Raw genomic sequence first — 18,375 nt, 5'->3', positions numbered from 1 at the left:
TGGCATCTTACGTCTATTTTACTGTTCAGGGAAATGAGATTCCAAGGTGGTACGCTAACTTTCACGCGATCAAAGAAACATGGGCATTACATGGATTAAACAAGAAAATCCAGGTTCTCTATTCCAGTATGAGCCACAACTTGCTGCCGTTTCTCACAAAATAAAATATAAAGCAAACAAAAGTCCCTTGGTTCTGCCCTTTTATCTTTTTTGCTGACTGGTTTTAATCCTACTTGACAACTTACTCCACATTTAGCATGAATGGATCTCAAAAGTAAATTTTATCCTATATTTAGAATAGATGCCAAAGGTAAATTAGCTGTCTAATAGATTCACGTTTACTTCACTTACCTTGCATAATTAAAGACATGTTGGAGAGGCTTCCCACTACAGTATGTTGTTTGTTAAAGTCTTAAAGCCAGCTCTCTTTCCTAACCTAGAAATCACACTCCATAGATGTACATTTCCACTTTCTACTGATCTACAGCTTTTCTTTATGAACTTCTAGGTAGAGGAGGAAAAAATATCAAAGTATTCCTTAAAGAAATCCATTAAATATTTGCTGCCTTCTAGGGAGGAAGGGAAAGGCAGCTGATGGGCACAGTTGCTGCAGAGCAAAAACAAACACATGGGATTTTTTTGGGAGACAAAGAACCTGCAGGAGAACCTCAAAGATGAAATTAATAATTAGCAATATTCTCTCAATTCACATACTGTGCTTTAATAACCTCTTGCCTGCCTTTTTTCCTTCAATGGAAGGCTATGCAATTGCCCTGCAGCATTTCACATAATGAGAATCACTTCTGAATCACTGACAAAGGTCAATGCCATCTATATTTAGTATGGAGATAGGTTCCAGAGCTGGGCACCTGCAAGTTCCAAGAAGCATTTTCAGAATAACTTGATGCCTGGATATAACATTTTGCCATGTGAGTGACTTTAAAGATCACCAACAGGATGTTCAAACATTGTCAGGGTGGTTGAAGGAGATGCTCTCGTAATACCTGTAGTATGAATCACACACCTCACTCCTTTGCCCATTCTAGTTTAATCAGTGGATCAGACCTGAGTTTGACAATACCACCTTCAGGAATGTAACACAAAAGTTGTCTTGGATGGTTTAAAACATTCCACTCTCCTAAACCTGGGCCAGAAGTCTTAAGGTACCTTTTAACTATACTATATTATTTGACTGGCAGTGGCCAGAAATGAATCTTTTATGTTTCTGTTGCTTTCTTTATTTAATTGAGCTGTCTGACTACACGCATGTGTAGTAGATGCCACACTGTATTAGAAGTTGATGAGAAGGTAGGGAAGATTTAAAAAATATTAGATGCAGTTTCTCATCTCTAGCGCTTTATTTTGGTAGAAAAAAGAACCTCCCATTTATGAAAGAATTGGAAAAAAAAAGAATGCAAAATATAATCAAGAGCTAATTGGGTAGTGCAGATGCTCTTAAGGAAATTGAGATTTAATGAGCTGGGGTTAGCCAGAGAGGATTATGAAAGACAAAGGCCTCAAAGAAAGCAAAGGCTTTAAACTTCCAGAGTAGTTCAAATTCATTTCCAATATAGCAAATGTCAAATGGCTAAAGAGTAACTACATAATATTTGTAATAATAAATGACCATCCAACAAATTAAACACATTGACCTCACTATAGTTATTGGCATGGAAACATGTTCCTAAATCGTGAAATGTGAAAAGCAGATTATAACAATACCATTGTATATTGAGTCCATTTTTAGGGAATTAAAATATGATATTCACAGAAAAAGTCTAGAAGTATAAACACTAAAATCTTAGTGGCAGCTCGCTACACACATGGCAGGTTTCCAGGTATTTTTAGTTAAAAATTTTTTTGCATTTTTTCTAATTTTTCCTCAATAAATGTGTATTACCCCACTATTTTTAAAAACACATTATCTTTATGAAACCTAGTGTATGAATATTTTGTAAAATTAATTAAAATGTGTGCACACATATGGGAGAACAGAGAAGAATGATTAAAGAATTAAGAGGATGGTATAGCTGATACATGATTACAGACTTAATTGGCTGTCAGCCGAGATGGGCCTATAACCCAAGACCACAGACCCATGATTTTACATTACCCTGAGAGACCGCTATTTGTTCACTAAATTCCAGGGAGTAGGATTGAGATTTTGGTCCTTGAGGATTGAAAAATAAGTTTGGGACAACTGAAAGTAAGGCTGAGCTCCCACGGAAGGCAAAAGAAAAACAAAACAAAACAAAAAAACAAACGCACACACACATACACACACACACACACACACACACACACACACACACAAAACAGCTTTGTTACCCTAGTGGCACTATAAATAAAAAATAAAAGTAGTTTTCAGAATGACTTAAGTAAGTTAAAGGAAGAAAGGTTCACTGAAATTTGTTAAATCCAAGCAAGAAGTAAGTTATTCAACCTATCTGAGAAGAGTAGAAAGTGGGCACAGACAAGATCTCAACCAGTGCAGGCCACAGATCTGAAGCAGGGCACTGGAGGCTTTTGCTGGGGCAGGTTAACCCTCTAGTTGCTGGATTGTAACAAATTATCAGGCAGTTGTCCCTAGGAAGGCTTTGGGGTGCCAAAGAGTCAAGAAGACTCTGGACAATAGATACTCATCAACCACAAAGGAAGTATTTCAACCTCTAAATGACAGTTACGACCACAGTAACATATATTAGTTAACAGTCGGCCTTGGGTATGTCTAGCTTCTGGGATAGAATTCAAAGCAAGTGTCTGTTAGAGGCAGAACTTTGAGATGGACATGTAATGATGGTCTTCATTTTTGTGAAGTCAAATGACATGTTTAGATGATCAAAGGGTGATTTTGTTTTTCTTACCTCGAGGGCTGTTCAATGAGGCTTCTGATGCTCTCCCACCATCTCCACAGTGACTCTGGTCAAAGGGAAGGCACTGGTCACCTGTTCCTGCTACCACTTCAAAATTCTTGGACAAATCTTTTGTTTCCACAAGAGATCTCAACTTGTAGACCTTTCGAGTATTGGTGTCTGATAGATAGAGGGATTCAGACATAGGGTCCATAGCCAGGTAGTATTTGTGAGCAGGACTTGTGCTAAGGAAGAGAAAAGTAAAGTTATTCAAAGCAATTTTTCCAACATGCACCCTCTGGGTGTCTACCCTTTGTCACAAACAGAAGTAAATCTCTTCCTTTTGATGTTGCAAGGAGAAGAATACCACTGTGTTTTTCTAGTCATGGATTTAGTTATGAAAAAAAATCCAAGGTGTATTGCTAATCTGTTCATTATCATCTACTCAGGGACAGAAAGAAACAGAAAACAGAAAATCTCAGGATATTACATTTCTCATACTTTCAATACTCATTTATTCAAAATTACAAACGAAATGACCTCTGTTACCAACAACTGAATAAATCCAAAACAAAAGTTATTCTTTTCCTATCTTCCCCATCCCTTCTAAGTCTGCTCCTCCTCTGGGCCTCTTATCTCACTTGAGAACGCTACCATCCTGCTAGGCTAAAGTTGTCAGTCACAGGGCATGTCTAAACCTTGTGGACTGTTGCTAAGGGAGGTCTCTGCTACAGATATACAGCCTAATATTTCCTTTCCAAGCTGCCCTTTTTATAACTATCACGTTTATGTAATCCCTTTCTATCTTTCATGGAATGATAGCACTGATTATATTTTAAAACTTAAAAACGTTATAATCACAATTACATGATTGTGTAATCACATAACCATACCTCCTAAAAGTGACAAGTTACCGATGGTGCATACAGGCATTCCTGAAACCACTCATTCACATCCATATGGCGTCTGTTACATTTCTCTGCACAGATGTGAGTTCACTTATTATTTTGATTTTTCCTAATTTATTATATTTTTGGTGCTTGCAGTAATTTTGGTTTGGGAGATACTTAACTTAAACCTAAGCTTCATGAGCTATTTAACATTAACCCAGCCCTGAACCTGAAAGTAGTCTGTAAGCCTTCCTCTCATCCCCATATGCAACTGAGACTACAAGATAGCTACCTTAGCTCTGTCTCTCATCATCTCTGGCCTAGAATCTTTTCCGTAGCCTGCTGTATAACAAAGTGTTTTTGAAAGCTTACATACACTTTTTCCTACACTGCCTCTGTGATTACTCCGATTTCCCTTTCTTGAAGAACCTTTTACTACACCTTTCTTCATTTAATCTTCACATGCCTTTCAAGGCATTACCACCTTCGAGGAAGCCTCCCCCAAATCTCCAGTCTGGGTTGTTTACTCTATGCTAAATTGTATTTTGGAAATCACACACTACATTAAATTAGTTTTTTATGTGTTTGGATCCCTACCCAATAAACCATGAGAGCCTGAAGGAGAGCAAGCTTGTCTTGTTTATCTCTACTGTTCTCAACACTTAGAAATCTGCCTCACACTCAGTTGGCTAAGGCTAACACCCATAACCACTGTGGCCCACTCCTTCTTTCCTCCATTCCCTACATCTAGCGAAACATCATTTTAAAACAATCTATTCTCTAAGACATAAATTATAACTTTTATTTCCAGTCTGTCTGCTTTCCCTTACCTCTGCTATTAACAGTCTGTGTCATCATTTCTTATCTGAACTCCTTCCTTGGTACTATTTCCACATGGTATGTTGGTTTATTAATTAATTGAAAAACATTTACTAAGTGAACACACTGTAACCAAGAATTGTGTTATGGTCTAATGCGGCCCATTACCATTTGTGTGCAAGATGGAGCCCCTTTCTTCATGAAACTCACTCTATCCTAAGTTCAAGCCTTAATGCAGGGAGAGAAATGAAAGGAAAAGTGTTGAATTAGTGGCACTTTTTCCTTAGGTTATCATTATTTTTTTTTGTTTGTTTCTCATGATAATTTTATAGACCCATGGATTTCCTATTTGCATCTTTCACATACTAACTTTATTCTTTACAGTTATTAACTGAAATCCCAACTTTAATTTCCTTAGTCTTTTTTATAACCTAATGTCCTTTTCCTGTTTCAGGATCCTATTTAGGATATTGTGTTCTATTTAGTCCTCACATATTCTTAGGTTCCTCTGGGCTGTGACACTAGAAGACATTTCTTACTTTTGATGACTGTAATAGTTTTGAAGAACACTGGTCAGTTTTTTTGTTTTTGGTTTTTGGTGTTTTTTTTTGCATGATACCCTCTACATGAATGTGCCTGATTTTTTTCTCAGATGCTAGAGGCTTTTAAGTGGAAGACCAGAGATAAAGTGCCATTGTAATGAAATTGTATCAAAGCTACATATGAATAACATGCTGTATTATTGATGGACTGATCTTGATCTTCTGGCTATGCTTGTGTTTGTGACCCTGGTCTTCCAGCTAAGGCTGTGTTTGTTACATCTCTCCACTGAAAAAGTTATTCTTTCTCTGTCACATTCCAAATTGCATCCTTTGGAAGGAGGAACAGTGTCCAGCCAACACTGAGGAGGTCGGCAATCATGCTCTATCACTTCAAGGGGAAAGTAACTACATAAATTATTTGAAATTCTACTGAATGGGAGCTTTATATATTTGCCCCCCCCACACATTTATTTGTGAATCCAAGCATTTATTTATATCAGGATGGATTCATGATTTTTCTTTGCATTAAATCCAATGCCACATTATTTTATAGTTTAAATTTGGTTCAGCTTTGGCTATTGGGAGCTCTTGGCAATGGCTCATGTACTCCTTCACCTTTTAAAGCATTTATGTTTTAGCAGTGCCTTACTTTCTAGCACTGTGAGAGGCTCTAGACTTAACTCAGTGCCTTCTACAATTCTAGAAGCAGCAATTTCCCCAAAGGTTTTTAGTTCTTTCTGTTGGAGATTTGTGTTGGAAATCAAGATCTGGGTGCTGAGTGTAAGTACTGTTTGTCCATATGGCTCTCTCTACAGCTCTTTGCAGTCAGGTACAATATACGTCTCTCCATCCTTACAGCCAACAGAGTGTCTGACAGGGTTTGTGTGTAGTGAATGCAAAAGTTGAACCATGGGAAATGAAACTACGACACTAGCCAAGACATTAGCTAAGCAAACTGGAGGCAAAAAGATCCTCAGAGCCATTAAGGCACCTTTAAGGACTGGCATGTTCTGAATTGTAACTGTATTTTCCCTCTAAACCTGTTTATTAATAACAGTAAGGTAATGATTAATACCAATGACTACTAAGAAGTACTAATTTGAAACTCACTTTCTAGTTTTCAATGGAAAAAAATCAGGTCCAACTGGAATACTTGATTTTTTTTCTACTTACCTTTATTGAGTTAGAGAATCCATTTGATTCCAGGGACATCTTCAACCCTGGAATCTCCATATCAGGTGCTGTAAATAAATTGTAAAGGACCCCAACCGACTGCAGATTTGATTTGGCATTCACATCAGACAAGGCATCTCTGTAGCAAAGACTGCTTGAACCGGGATTTGAGTAAAATTTGAACATATTTAGTGGAATCTGCCTTCAGCAAAAAATTTTTCTGATGTGCTTAGACCTTTCTACTATAAAGATGGAGTTATCATCCTTTCCTAAAACAACTTCAATACTTTGGTAGTCAGTTTGTGGAGTTTCCTCAAAGCCAGATAAATCATGCTTTGTTTAGGAAGAATCCATAGGCTATTTTTCCAAGAGAAATGTTATTCGCACAAACTACTTCGGAATGCATTACACTCATTCATTATTGAATATCCCCAATGTGCCTGCGAGCAAAGCTAGAATTAGCATTCTCCTCAAATTTCAGCTGGGGAAACCCACACACAGAATGGGCTTGCTCAGGGTCAGTAACCAATCCAGGCCCAGAGTAAGATTAGAGCAGATCATAAGCAACTCTGTATGCAAAATACTGTCAGAAGAGTCTTATTCTGAAGGTGACAAAAGAAAAAACCACCTCAAATACACACACTCACACACACACACACACTCACTCACTCACACAAACAACAACCCTTAGCTTCTTCTGAGCAACACATTGGTTCAGAAGCAGTAGCACCTAGGCATCTTCAGCTATTCTCAAACTCTGTGTACTGGCCTTTGGAAAATGGAATAGCCCAACGTGCCCAAAACAAATGTGACTGCTATTTTCTTGACAGTTAACAGTCAGGGACTTTCCCTATATTTATATGCAATTTTTTGCCATTTTGTGCCATTTCCAAAGCCCACTTTAGTTCTTTTGAGAGTGATTTGTTTCTACTTTCTTAAAACATGCCATGCCAGGAAGAAAAACCACAGACTACATTCCAATTTGCTTTAATCCCTCTTGTCTAAATGCATATTGCATGGAGATATATGAATATTTCTTTTATAATGTGTTTGTTAGACTTGCTGTTTAGTTTTGCATTCAAGCAATGCCCTTCAACTTAGCAAATACCACTTCATCTATAGTAGTTAAAAATCGCATGGATTGTTAAATAGGCAATTAATGGTTATAATTAATGCTGTGCAATACTTTACCAGTAAGCAATTTGATAATCACCTCAATTGGCTTAAGGAATCAGTTATGCCAAAGTGGCAAGGCTAATCTTATGTACTGGCATTTAGAAGGTGGCATCTCCCAAATGGAACCCAAGTTAAAAACCCAATCAGTGCCATTCTGATGACAATTGGTACTGGAGAGTGGAAAAATTCAATTTTCTCCTGTGAAATATCAGGTAATTCAGGACAGTTTTCACAATTGCAGTGCATAAACAAATTGAAAAGGAATATTCATGATGAATTTTAGAGCTATGTGGCACTGTTGGTAAAATGATCAGTTTAGAATTTTTTATGACTTCTTTTAGTGGGAAGAGCTAGAAACAATAAAGTCACATAAAAGAAAAAAATCTTATTAAAGAAGGTCACTGTGGTCACTGTCTCTTAATACACTTGTCAACTATATTTCTGGCTCTAGGGAGATTGCTGTATTACCCCTCTCTCTACCTGCAATCTGAAAACATCAAATGTGTTTGAACTTACAGACTCATTTGTGATAGCACCTTAGGGAAACATAATGAAACCTAAGCCTTTGCTTTCCCATGAAGTATGCAACTGCCAGTTTTCATATATCTTGCTTTCTTTTCACTATCATCTGTTTCTCCAGCAAATGCTACTCAGTGAGCCCTCTTCTTCTGGAAGATACTCACCTGCATCATAGCTTCCACATTCACTTTCACCCTAATACTTTCACTTTATTTAAAAGCACAGTTTCCCTGTAGGCACACTGTAAGGGGGTGGGCCCTAAGGCACCAGGGGTTTTTAGGCAGCCGCCCATGTGATTTGCTTACCTATGTCTGGTATCTCTGTTTCTAGAGTGCAGAAGATATCCACGAGTGCAAGTAAAAACAAACAGAGTCATCAGTTATTATTCAACAGGCCAAACCTACCCGACAGACTAACTTCTTAACACCATTTGTAGCTACTTGAGGATGATTCGGGCAGGTGTGCAAGATAATTTCTTCCAGGCTTCTCCTCCTAAGGTATTGTAAAGGTGAGTGTGTGTTCTGTGGCAGGGAGTAAAGTTTTAAGTCAACTTTTTCATAAAGCTCTCCCTGGACCATTTACTCATCCTCAGTTTCCTGGGACTTTCCCCAGTCCTATTTCAGAATCTAATCCCTGGGTTGGAGATTGGGGTCCAGGCATTCGATTTTTAAATTCAACTGGCAATTGTGAAGCCAAGTAAGATTTATCAATCATTGAAGTAGAAGTTGAAGAAGCAGGCAATGCAGAGGGTCTGATCATTGAGGGCTCTGTGTTGTAAGCCATTATCTCCCTATCAAAATGGGAAATCACTGTGTTTTACTATCAAGTCAAATATACCTTAGCATCGCAACCCTAACTGCAAACCACACATGTGCTCTTGGGGGCAAGACAGGGATAACTTTTGTGCACATTCCTGATCAATATTATAAATCATAATAATTTTAAAATACAACCTTTTCTCTTAGACCGTGATAGAATTCTCCTGGCCTCCAAACTGCAGGGTCATAACAGCTTCTATAGAACATCATATATGTCAATTGGTAAGGCCTTGTGCCTTTTGACAAGTCATCCATGCTCCGTGAGGCCAGGTGGAGAGAGCAGAACTGAATAGTCAGGCCAGAAGCAGTAGAACCCTTTGTGGCCCTGATCTGTGAAGCTGCTTGGCCCTGTGGGGTTGCTCAGGATATCTCATGTGGGGCTAGTATGAGAATTTTCACATAGAAGGTGCCTGCCATTTGGGTACACGCCTGACACTGGCTCAAGTTTTCTTGGAATTGCAAGGCTATGCTCTGTGAAACAGTCATTTTAATTTTAAAATCCTTCTAAATCTAGCTCTGTGTCATGCTGAAAACATGAAGATAACAAACCTTTTTATCTGCACTAGAAAATGTCCTCATTCTTTGAGATTTCAGGGAAGAAGATATAAAATGATTTTATTCAAAGCCATCTGCTATGATGTGTTCAATTCTTTTTTAAAAGATCCTTTCTGGGAGTCTGCTGGTTGGGTCATAGGTCAGGGAAGGTGTACTGATTTTTCAGTTTCCTTAGTCCATCTCAAAAAGGAAAATATCCTCTGGGTTGACACAAAGGTTAGCCAGTTAAGGATGGGGAGCTCTGATTTGAAACATGGCCTTGGGCATTTGCACCTTTTCCAGTGTCTTTGTCTCCCGACATTTGCTTGTTTTTGCAGCCTCTGAATTACAAGAGGAGTATGCTTGAGGCTGGCCCTCACCTCTGTGATGCAGTTGATCCTCCTGAAGTCAGTTGAGTTGTGAAAGTACTAGAAAGACCTCATTAAAATATAGCTTCATCTACAATACATTCTCGTAGTACAGAACCATTTGCTTGGCTCCAAAGGGTTTTGAAATTCTTAGGTGATATCAAGGAGCGGGGAGAGGGACAGTTTGACTTCCTTGCAGCTACTTCTGATCCTGCCAATAATGTCACTGTGAATTTGGAAAGATGTCCCATATTATGCAGAGCAGCTTCTCTCATTAACATCTCAGAGGGAGGAAGCGAAAATGACGGAAATTATTTCCAGTATGTGACCTTGTTCTGTCTGAGAATTACTTTTAGTTAAGGATTTAGGATTGAGCCACCACCAAAGTCAATGTGCTGTCTAACTAGCAACTGACGACATGCTGAGGCACCAATATGTGAGCTCTTTACAAGTACCTAGGCCCATCAGTAGGCATCACTGCCTGGCAACTGACTGCCTTGAAACTTGCCACAAATGAGGAGGAGAAAGAATGGGTTTGCAAATCTGTTTTCTGCAAGAAATGCTCCTAATGAGAAGACCTTTAAATCAATCTTTTTTTTTCCCCCCTCAGGATGTAGATGATACATGCGGGCACCTACACTTATCACTGAAAAGAGAATTATTGATACATGATTTATATGACATAGAATTCATCCTTTCAAAATACACAATCAAGCAGTTTTCAGAGCATTCAGAGAATGGTGCAACCATAATCATTCATGACCCCATGAAAAAGCCCTGCACCTATTAGTAGGCATGTCCCATCTCTCTCCTTCCATTATGCCATGCAGTCACCTATCTGCTTTCTGCCTCTAAGGATTTGCCTACTCTGGACATTTCAAACAAATGAATTGATACAATATATGACCTTTTTGTCTGACTTCTTTCGCTTAACATCCTATCTATTCTTTTTAAATTTTTGTGAAGCGAAAGGTGGCGGGGGGAAATGCCAACCTCAGAGTTGTTGTCTAGTGACATGGTGTCGTGGGAACTGACTGGCCTATTCAGTGGCGGCTGCAACATTTCATTTGTTCTTCATGCTATTGTCAATTTCTTTCCTCATTCTTGACTAAACATATTTGATGTTGAAGAATGAACTATCTTTTCTTGGTTTTCTTTTGAACATTCAGTACCCACTGCTGCCTATCACTCAGCTCTTCAAGCTTCCGTCTCTGGGAACCCTCATCTAAGACTATCTTTTCCTGTTTTTTAGCTCCTTCCCTTGCCCTGTGATAACAGCTTATCTTTTCATTAGGATCCTGTTTTCAGCTAGCAGCCCCTTTAGAAAATAGGCTGATAAATGAATTCATGTTGAGGGACTAAGGGATGGCTGTAGCTTGATGATCTATTCTAAGAGAGGTTTTTGTATTTGAGACTCTTAGAGAATCAATGTCTCAACTAAAAGGAAAACATCTCTTAGAATGGAAAATTTGAGCACTCTGAAAGATCAGCAAAGACCTTTTTGTGTGAGTGGGGGAGCCTTTAATTGTTACTGCATTAGCCTGTGATCAAATTGGTGAAGGAACCACCTATTTCATCCAGGTACAGTATTTCAAGTGTTTGTAGCACCTAGTGCTGCTGCTAAGAGGATGGTTCATGGCCATTTCTCAGATATCTGCTGAGATCTGAAAGCCCAGGTTCCATTTGTTCCTTCAACAGAGGGCTGTACAAGTTTTATTGTCCCTCAGCATGCTAAATAATCCTGTAGGGCTGCTATGCCACTTTTATTCCATTCCTAGTCAATGACAGGAGTCAAGGTCTGAAAACAATGTAAGAAATATTAACCAGTCACTAGAAAAGAAACAGTAAAACCTCAAGAGAAATTTTCATGTCACATTGACATTTGTCAAGTCCAAATTACTCAAGGTACCAATAAGCATTTACCAGGCCCTTATTTTCTTCTCTTTCATTTTTAGGAAAGGACAAAATAAATATCTGGAGAATAACAGAATCCCAAACAATAGCAGCATGAGGTTTTTGAAAAGAATAAATTACTTCCAGTCATGCTTAATGGTTTTCTAATAGAATTGTGAAATTAGAAGATGAGAGGGGAGTAAGGGGATATTGCATATTTGAATTCTTGCAAAGCATTTCATATAGTCACATATTTTTACTTATATAATTGTCCTTGTTAGTTCTTAGAAAATCAAAAAGTCACCCCGAGGCCATAATCAAAGCAAAAGAAAATCACAACATTTTAAGTAATATGTGATTTGAAAGACTTGGAGATGGCTGACTGAAGAAAAGCGCAGGAATCTATGATGGGTGCCTTCACACTTGCAAGAGAGTCAGGTAGAAAAGTGATTTCTGTGCTGCTGCAGATACTAACATTTACCACTGGTGAGGAGAGATTCCATAAAGGCAGATTTTAGTGGAAGGTTAGAGGTTTTTTCCTTTTTTTTTTTTTTTATCAGTGCAGTCCAAAGACACAATAGGCTGTCTTGAGAGAGATTTAAATTTCCTATTGTTGAAAGGGATTAAATGAAGTAGAGATAACAAACTGTCAAGTATGCACTGAACATGACACTGAATCTGATACCTTTATGGACCTTCTATTGTTAAGCTTACAAATCTGTGATGCTACTTTTATTTTTTGAGAGGGAGGGTGGAAGGATTTGTGCATGCATGTGTGTCTATCAGAGGGAGAGCAAGCTAATTAGATGGGAGTACATCTAATTAGCTATTTAAGTACCCTGCACACCTGGGACTATACTGGCCGAAGCATGGAGCTGCTGACTCCACCCAGATCTTCTATGTGAATGTCAGGAACCAGACACATTTAGCAGAAGCTAGCCGGGAAGTGGAGGAGCCAGGTAGAAAATGAAGGCACTCTGATCTGGGATACGGCTGTCTCAACTGGTATCTTACCTGCTAGATCAAATAGCAGCCACTGTGACATTACATTTGTGTTACTGAGTGGGTTTATTGTATGTATGTGCATGTCTAAAATTTTGGCATTCGACACTTGGCAATCAAGACTTAAACTATACATACAGAAATGAATGCATTTTAGAGTGGACATGTTGGTATAACAGGTTATGTCACCACTTCTGATATTCACATCCTAAACCAGAGAGCCGGGTTGAATAGGGTTCCTACTAATGAACTGGGAAGGCAGCCAATATGGTGTAACACTAGGGTTCTGGCTACCCACATATGAGACTGAGATGGAGTTCCTGAGTTTGATCTGGCCCACCCCAGTTATTGTGGGGACTTAGGTAGTAAACTGGGAGATGTAAGATAACATCTGTCACTATCTCTACCTCTCTATCATTCAATTTTTGAAAGCACCTAGATGGGGTTCCTGGCTTCTAGCTGGCCCAGTCCCAGCTGTTGGTGAACGTTTGGAGTGTAAATCAGCTGACAGAAGATCGATCTCACTCCATCTTTTTCTGTAACTTTGTCTTTCAAGTACATAAATCTTTAAAACAATTTTTACATTTAGCTAGAATGTTTGTTTTTGTTGTTGTTAAATCACCAAACCAAAAGAATTTCATGAAAAAAGCATGAATATACCTTTAAAAATTCTCCAGATAATGCATTTTTAACTGTCCTTAGATTTAACTGAATAATTGTATAGGCATTCCTTATTTACTATTTCCCTTCAATTTTCCATGGGAAAAAAAAAACACTGCAATGTTTGTGTGTAAATGAAATCTGTGGCAAACAGGCAAAGGAGTACTATAAACCTAATGAACAAGAAATAACAGTGTTCCTCTTGACAAATTTCTAGCGATAATAATATCACCAAAATGTCCTTTTCCTCCCTGTTAGCCAATAGGGCACTATCTGAAGGAGATAAATGATTGGCATCCAATGAAAATGAATTCTTGAGGATAGAAGAAAGACATTCAACTGATGGAATTAGCAGGACTAGAAAAGGAAAAAATCCAGTCTTCTACTCCTTGGAATGCCAAGAGTACCTGAAATTTTTTAGAGTGACAATGTAGAATTAAAAGACGGAAGAGAACACAATAGTGAAAGGTGTTCATTAAGGACAAACTTTATATTCTTCCAAGGGTCATCAAAGTTTTGGCTGAGAACTGCACTTATGTAAAGATCAAAATAAGTTAAACTGTATAAGACATTGCAAGAAATATAAATTTGAAGTCAATTTTGTAGGTAGGGAAGTAAAGGACAGAATAGTAAAGTTACATTAAGAATAACCTGGCAGGTTGGCAAGATGGTGGCACAGAGTACAGACACATTTGATAAGATGGAGAATCTTTAGGGTGAAGTACAATAAGCAGATTACAGGGAAAAAATAGGGTTCGGGCAGTAAGCAGAGGGTACCTGGAGACCCCCCTGGACACAGGGAAGTTGCAGTGATGGGACAGCAGTGTTGCAGTGGACTGAAAAAGCCCACCAGCGGTTGGCAAGTGGCAACTCAGATCCCGGCAATCCAGGTTCCGGTGATCCATTTCCAAGGCCAGCCAGACATCCAGCAGTGGTCTCCACACAGCTCTTGTGACTGCCAGGTGGGAGCCTGGGTCTGCGTGGGCAGCTCGGGAGGTGAGTGCAGTCTGGGACCTGACAATTGTGCTGGGTGACTGGGACCAGCCAGAGGCAGAGAAAGAATAGGAGACTCAGGGTGCCATCTTATGTTGAGAGGTAGAAGGCGGAGTTGACAGAGCAGCACAGAGGAGTCTCCATTCTGGCTGATCACACAGAACTGACCCAAGTTGGGAGGGTAGCACCAGCTTCACTCCCTGCAGGGTCAGTGTGGTCCCTGGAGCTGAAAGCCAACAGCCACAATTCTCCAGTAGTGTCCTGCCTGGCACCATCTTGGGTAGCAGGACAGCAAGTGTGGACCCCAAGTGAAGGTCCAGAGTGGGCATGTTACTAGCTAATTGCACTGAGCTGAGCCCACAGTGCCAGCCTTGCAGCCTGTAGGGTCTGTGTGGCCCCTGGAGCTGATGGCCGACAGCCCCCTGATCTTGGACACTGAGGCAATTGCTCCAAACACTGATGAACTGCAAGAAGAGGAGTGGTAAACTGTGCATGCGCTAATTCAGCAGCTCTCAGATATCAGCATCATGGGACCAGACACTGTTACACTGAAGGGAGGACAGCTGAGTTGTTCAAGAACTAAGCTGGGAACAAAATCACCACCATCTTAGAGCACTGCACAGGCTCCGCAGAAAAAAAAACCCAACAGGGCAAGCCACCAGCTCCACCCAAAATAACTCCAGGAGGTGCTCAAACTATCCGCCAGCAGGGGGTGACAAAATCAGTGCTGCCTAGAAAATCTGTGCTGCCAACAAAGCAATTATTCAGGACAATTGTGTTTTCCAAATCCAGGGCACTGATTGAACATAAAAAAATCAACTTGTAGATCTGTAAGTAATACACCATAGATGATTTAGTCAACCAGATTGGCAACTACAAAAGGTAAAAGAAAAGACAGACACTATGAATGTTATTGAAGACTCTCCAGCAAAGAAGCAAAAGCTTCGCCCACTCTCAGAGTTAACAGAGGAAGACATTGAGAAAATGGGAGACAATGAACTCAGGAAACTTGTTATAAAGCTGCTGATCAACAATGAGAAGCACAAACAAGAGTTCAAAGAAGAAATAGCAGTAATACATCAAATCAAGGCTGATATATCAGAAATTAAGAACACAATAGAGCAAATGAAAAATACAGTGGAGAGTTTCAACAATAGAATGAATGAGACAGAAGAAAGAATTTAAGAATTAGAAGATATTTCCTGTCACCATGATGAAAAAACAAAAGGCTGGAAGCAGAGCTTGGTCAAGCTAAAAAAAAGTCTCCAAGAATTGAAAGACATGATTAAAAGGTCCAACATAAGAGTTATGGGAGTTCCAGAAGGTACAGAAAGAGAAGTTGGGATTAAAGGTGTATTCAATGAACTAATAAAGGAAAACGTCCCTAATCTGAGCAGAGAATTAGAAAACAATATACAGGAGGGCTACAGAACTCCCAACAGAGTTGATAAAAAAACTAACTTCACCATGACACATGATAATCAAGCTCTCTTCAGTTGAACAGCAACAACAAAAAAATCCCTAAATGTGCACATGAAAAAAAATCAAATGACATATAGAGGAATCCCAACCAAACTCAGAGCTGATCTTTCAAAGGAAACACTATAGGCCAGAAGAGAATGGAGTGACATATTCCGGATTCTGAAAGAGAAAAATTCTCAGCCCAGAATAACTTATCCTGCAAAGCTCTCCTTTGTCTTTGAAAATGAAATAAAATTCTTCCACAATAAAGAAAAATTTTAAGATTTTCTCTCATTTAAACCTGCCCTGCAAATGATACTCAAGGATGTTCCCATGAAAGAAAAAAGAAATAGAGCCCACCAAAAACAAAGGCAAATGTGGAGAACATCCCACTAAAAGCTAAGAGAAGACTCAATCATAGAACAACACATCGCCAAAATGACAGGACCAAACTGCCCCTTATCCATAACGCTGAATGTAAATGGCTTAAACTCATCAGTCAAATGCCATAGATTAGAGGACTGGATTAAAAAACAAAACTCAGCTATCTGCTGCTTAAAGGAGACATATCTCACCAACAAAGATCAGAGAAAATTGAAAGTGAAAGGATGGAAAAAGATATCCCAAGCAAATGGTAAGGAAAAACGTGCAGGTGTAGCCATTCTTATATCAGATGACATAGACTTTGATGTAAAGAGCATCAAAAGAGATGAAGAAGGATACCACATAATGATCAAAGAATGCATTCAGCAAGAAAAGATCAGCATAATAAATGAATACGCACCAAACGCGAAAGCACCTAGCTACATGAAACAAATATTAACGGGCTTAAAGGGAGAAATAAACTCCAATACGATCATAGTGGGAGACCTTAATACCCCATCAATGGACAGATCAAAAAAACCAGAAATTAAGCAAAGAAACAACAGAACTCACCCAAACTCTAGAGCAAATGGACTTAGTTGACATCTATCAAACCTTTCATCCCTACAGAGAATACACTTTTTTTCATCAGTACATGGAACCTTCTCCAGAATTGATCATGTTATAGGTCACAAAACAAACCTCAGCAAATTTTAAAAAGTGGAAATCATACCATGCATCTTCTCAGACCACCAAGGAATGAAGCTAGAGACCAAGAAGTCGAAACACCAAGGAAGACTTGCAAACACATGGAGACTGAATAATATGTTACTAAATGAGCAATGGGTTAGAGAAGAAATCAAAGGGGAAATTAAAAAATTGCTTGAAACAAATGAAGGCATCAACACAACTTGTCAAAAGTTATGGGACACAATCAGGGCAGTGCTAAGAGGAAAGTTCATTTCAATCAGTGCTTATGTCAAGAAACTAGAAAAGCACCAAGTAAATCAGCTAACCTTACAGCTGAAGGAACTAGAAACACAACAACAAAGCAATCCCAAGATTAGTAGGAAAAAAGAAATCATTAAAATAAGAGAACTATACATAAGATCAATCAATCAAAGAGCTGGTTCCTTGAGAAAATCAACAAAATAGACTTCCCATTAGCCCAACTAATCAAAAAAAGGAGGGAGAAAATAAGCATCAACAGCATCAGAGATGAGGAAGGAGATATAACAACAGATGCCTCAGAAACACAAAGAATCATCAGGAACTATTACAAGCAACTATATGCAAACAAATCAGAAGACCTAGAGGAGATGGATAGATTTTTGGACACATACAATCCACCAAAATTGAATCAAGAAGCAATTAACAATCTAAATAGCCCAATAACATGCATAAGATTGAATCAGTAATTAAAGCCCTCCCAACCAAGAAAAGTCCTGGACCAGATGGCTTCACTGCTGAATTCTACCAAATGTTTCAAGAGGAACTTACCCCAATCCTACACACGCTTTTTCAAACAATAGAAAAAGCCAATCCTCCCAAGCTCTTTCTATGAAGCTTAATACCAAAGCCAGAGAGAGAAACTAAAAAGAGAACTATAGACCGATATCCTTGATGAACATAGATGCAAAGATCCTCAATAAAATAGTAGCCAACAGGATCCAACAACACATCAGGCAGATCATTCACCCGGACCAGGTGGGATTCATCCCAGGCATGCAGGGATGGTTCAACATCCGCAAAACAATAAATGTGATACATCACATAAACAAATTGAAAAATAAAAACCACATGATCCTCTCAATAGAGGCAGAGAAGGCAGTTGATAAAATCCAACACCACTTCATGCTGAAAACCCTAAACAAGATAGGCTTAGAAGGAACATTCTACAACACAACCAAAGCAATTTACGAAAAACCCCATGCCAGCATCATACTAAATGGGGAAAGATTGGAAGCCTTCCCACTGAAATCTGGAACTAGACAGGGATGTCCACTATCACCACTACTCTACAATATAGTATTGGAGGTCCTTACCAAAGCTATTAGCAAGAAAAAGCAATTAAAGGGATACAAATTGGAAATGAGGAATTGAAATTATTGCTATTTGCACATGACATGATTCTCTACATAGGAGAACCAAAAGACTCAGTCAAGAGACTATTGGAACTCATAAGAGACTTTGGCAGAGTAGCAGGATATAAAATTAATAAACACAAATCGATGGCACTAGAGTACACAAATAATCCCATAGATTGTAAGCACAGCCCCCTTTAAAACAGAGGAGAGGAATCTTAAATACCT

General features: G+C 38.9%; 1 protein-coding gene across 3 annotated transcripts in view; it reads right to left on the bottom strand.

Annotated features, from left to right (window-relative positions):
* Positions 1–18,375, bottom strand: part of TENM1 (teneurin transmembrane protein 1) — a 531,802-nt gene that overhangs the window by 91,108 nt on the left and 422,319 nt on the right. For 2 of the 3 annotated variants that reach the window (XM_040999695.1, XM_040999696.1), the window contains exons 21-22: positions 8,277–8,297; positions 2,865–3,097 (exon numbers count right to left, since the gene is read on the bottom strand). In XM_040999695.1, the coding sequence (XP_040855629.1) occupies positions 2,865–3,097; positions 8,277–8,297 (254 nt within the window). The remainder of the gene's footprint in view (positions 1–2,864; positions 3,098–8,276; positions 8,298–18,375) is intronic. The other variant, XM_040999697.1, reaches the window with a different exon arrangement.

This window comes from Ochotona curzoniae, unplaced genomic scaffold (genome assembly GCF_017591425.1).
Source record: "Ochotona curzoniae isolate NIBS_2020 unplaced genomic scaffold, NIBS_Ocur_1.0 scaffold_1852, whole genome shotgun sequence".
Taxonomy (NCBI): domain Eukaryota; kingdom Metazoa; phylum Chordata; class Mammalia; order Lagomorpha; family Ochotonidae; genus Ochotona; species Ochotona curzoniae.
The sequence above is the reverse complement of the archived record's forward strand: the minus strand, read 5'-3'. Positions and strand labels throughout refer to the sequence as shown.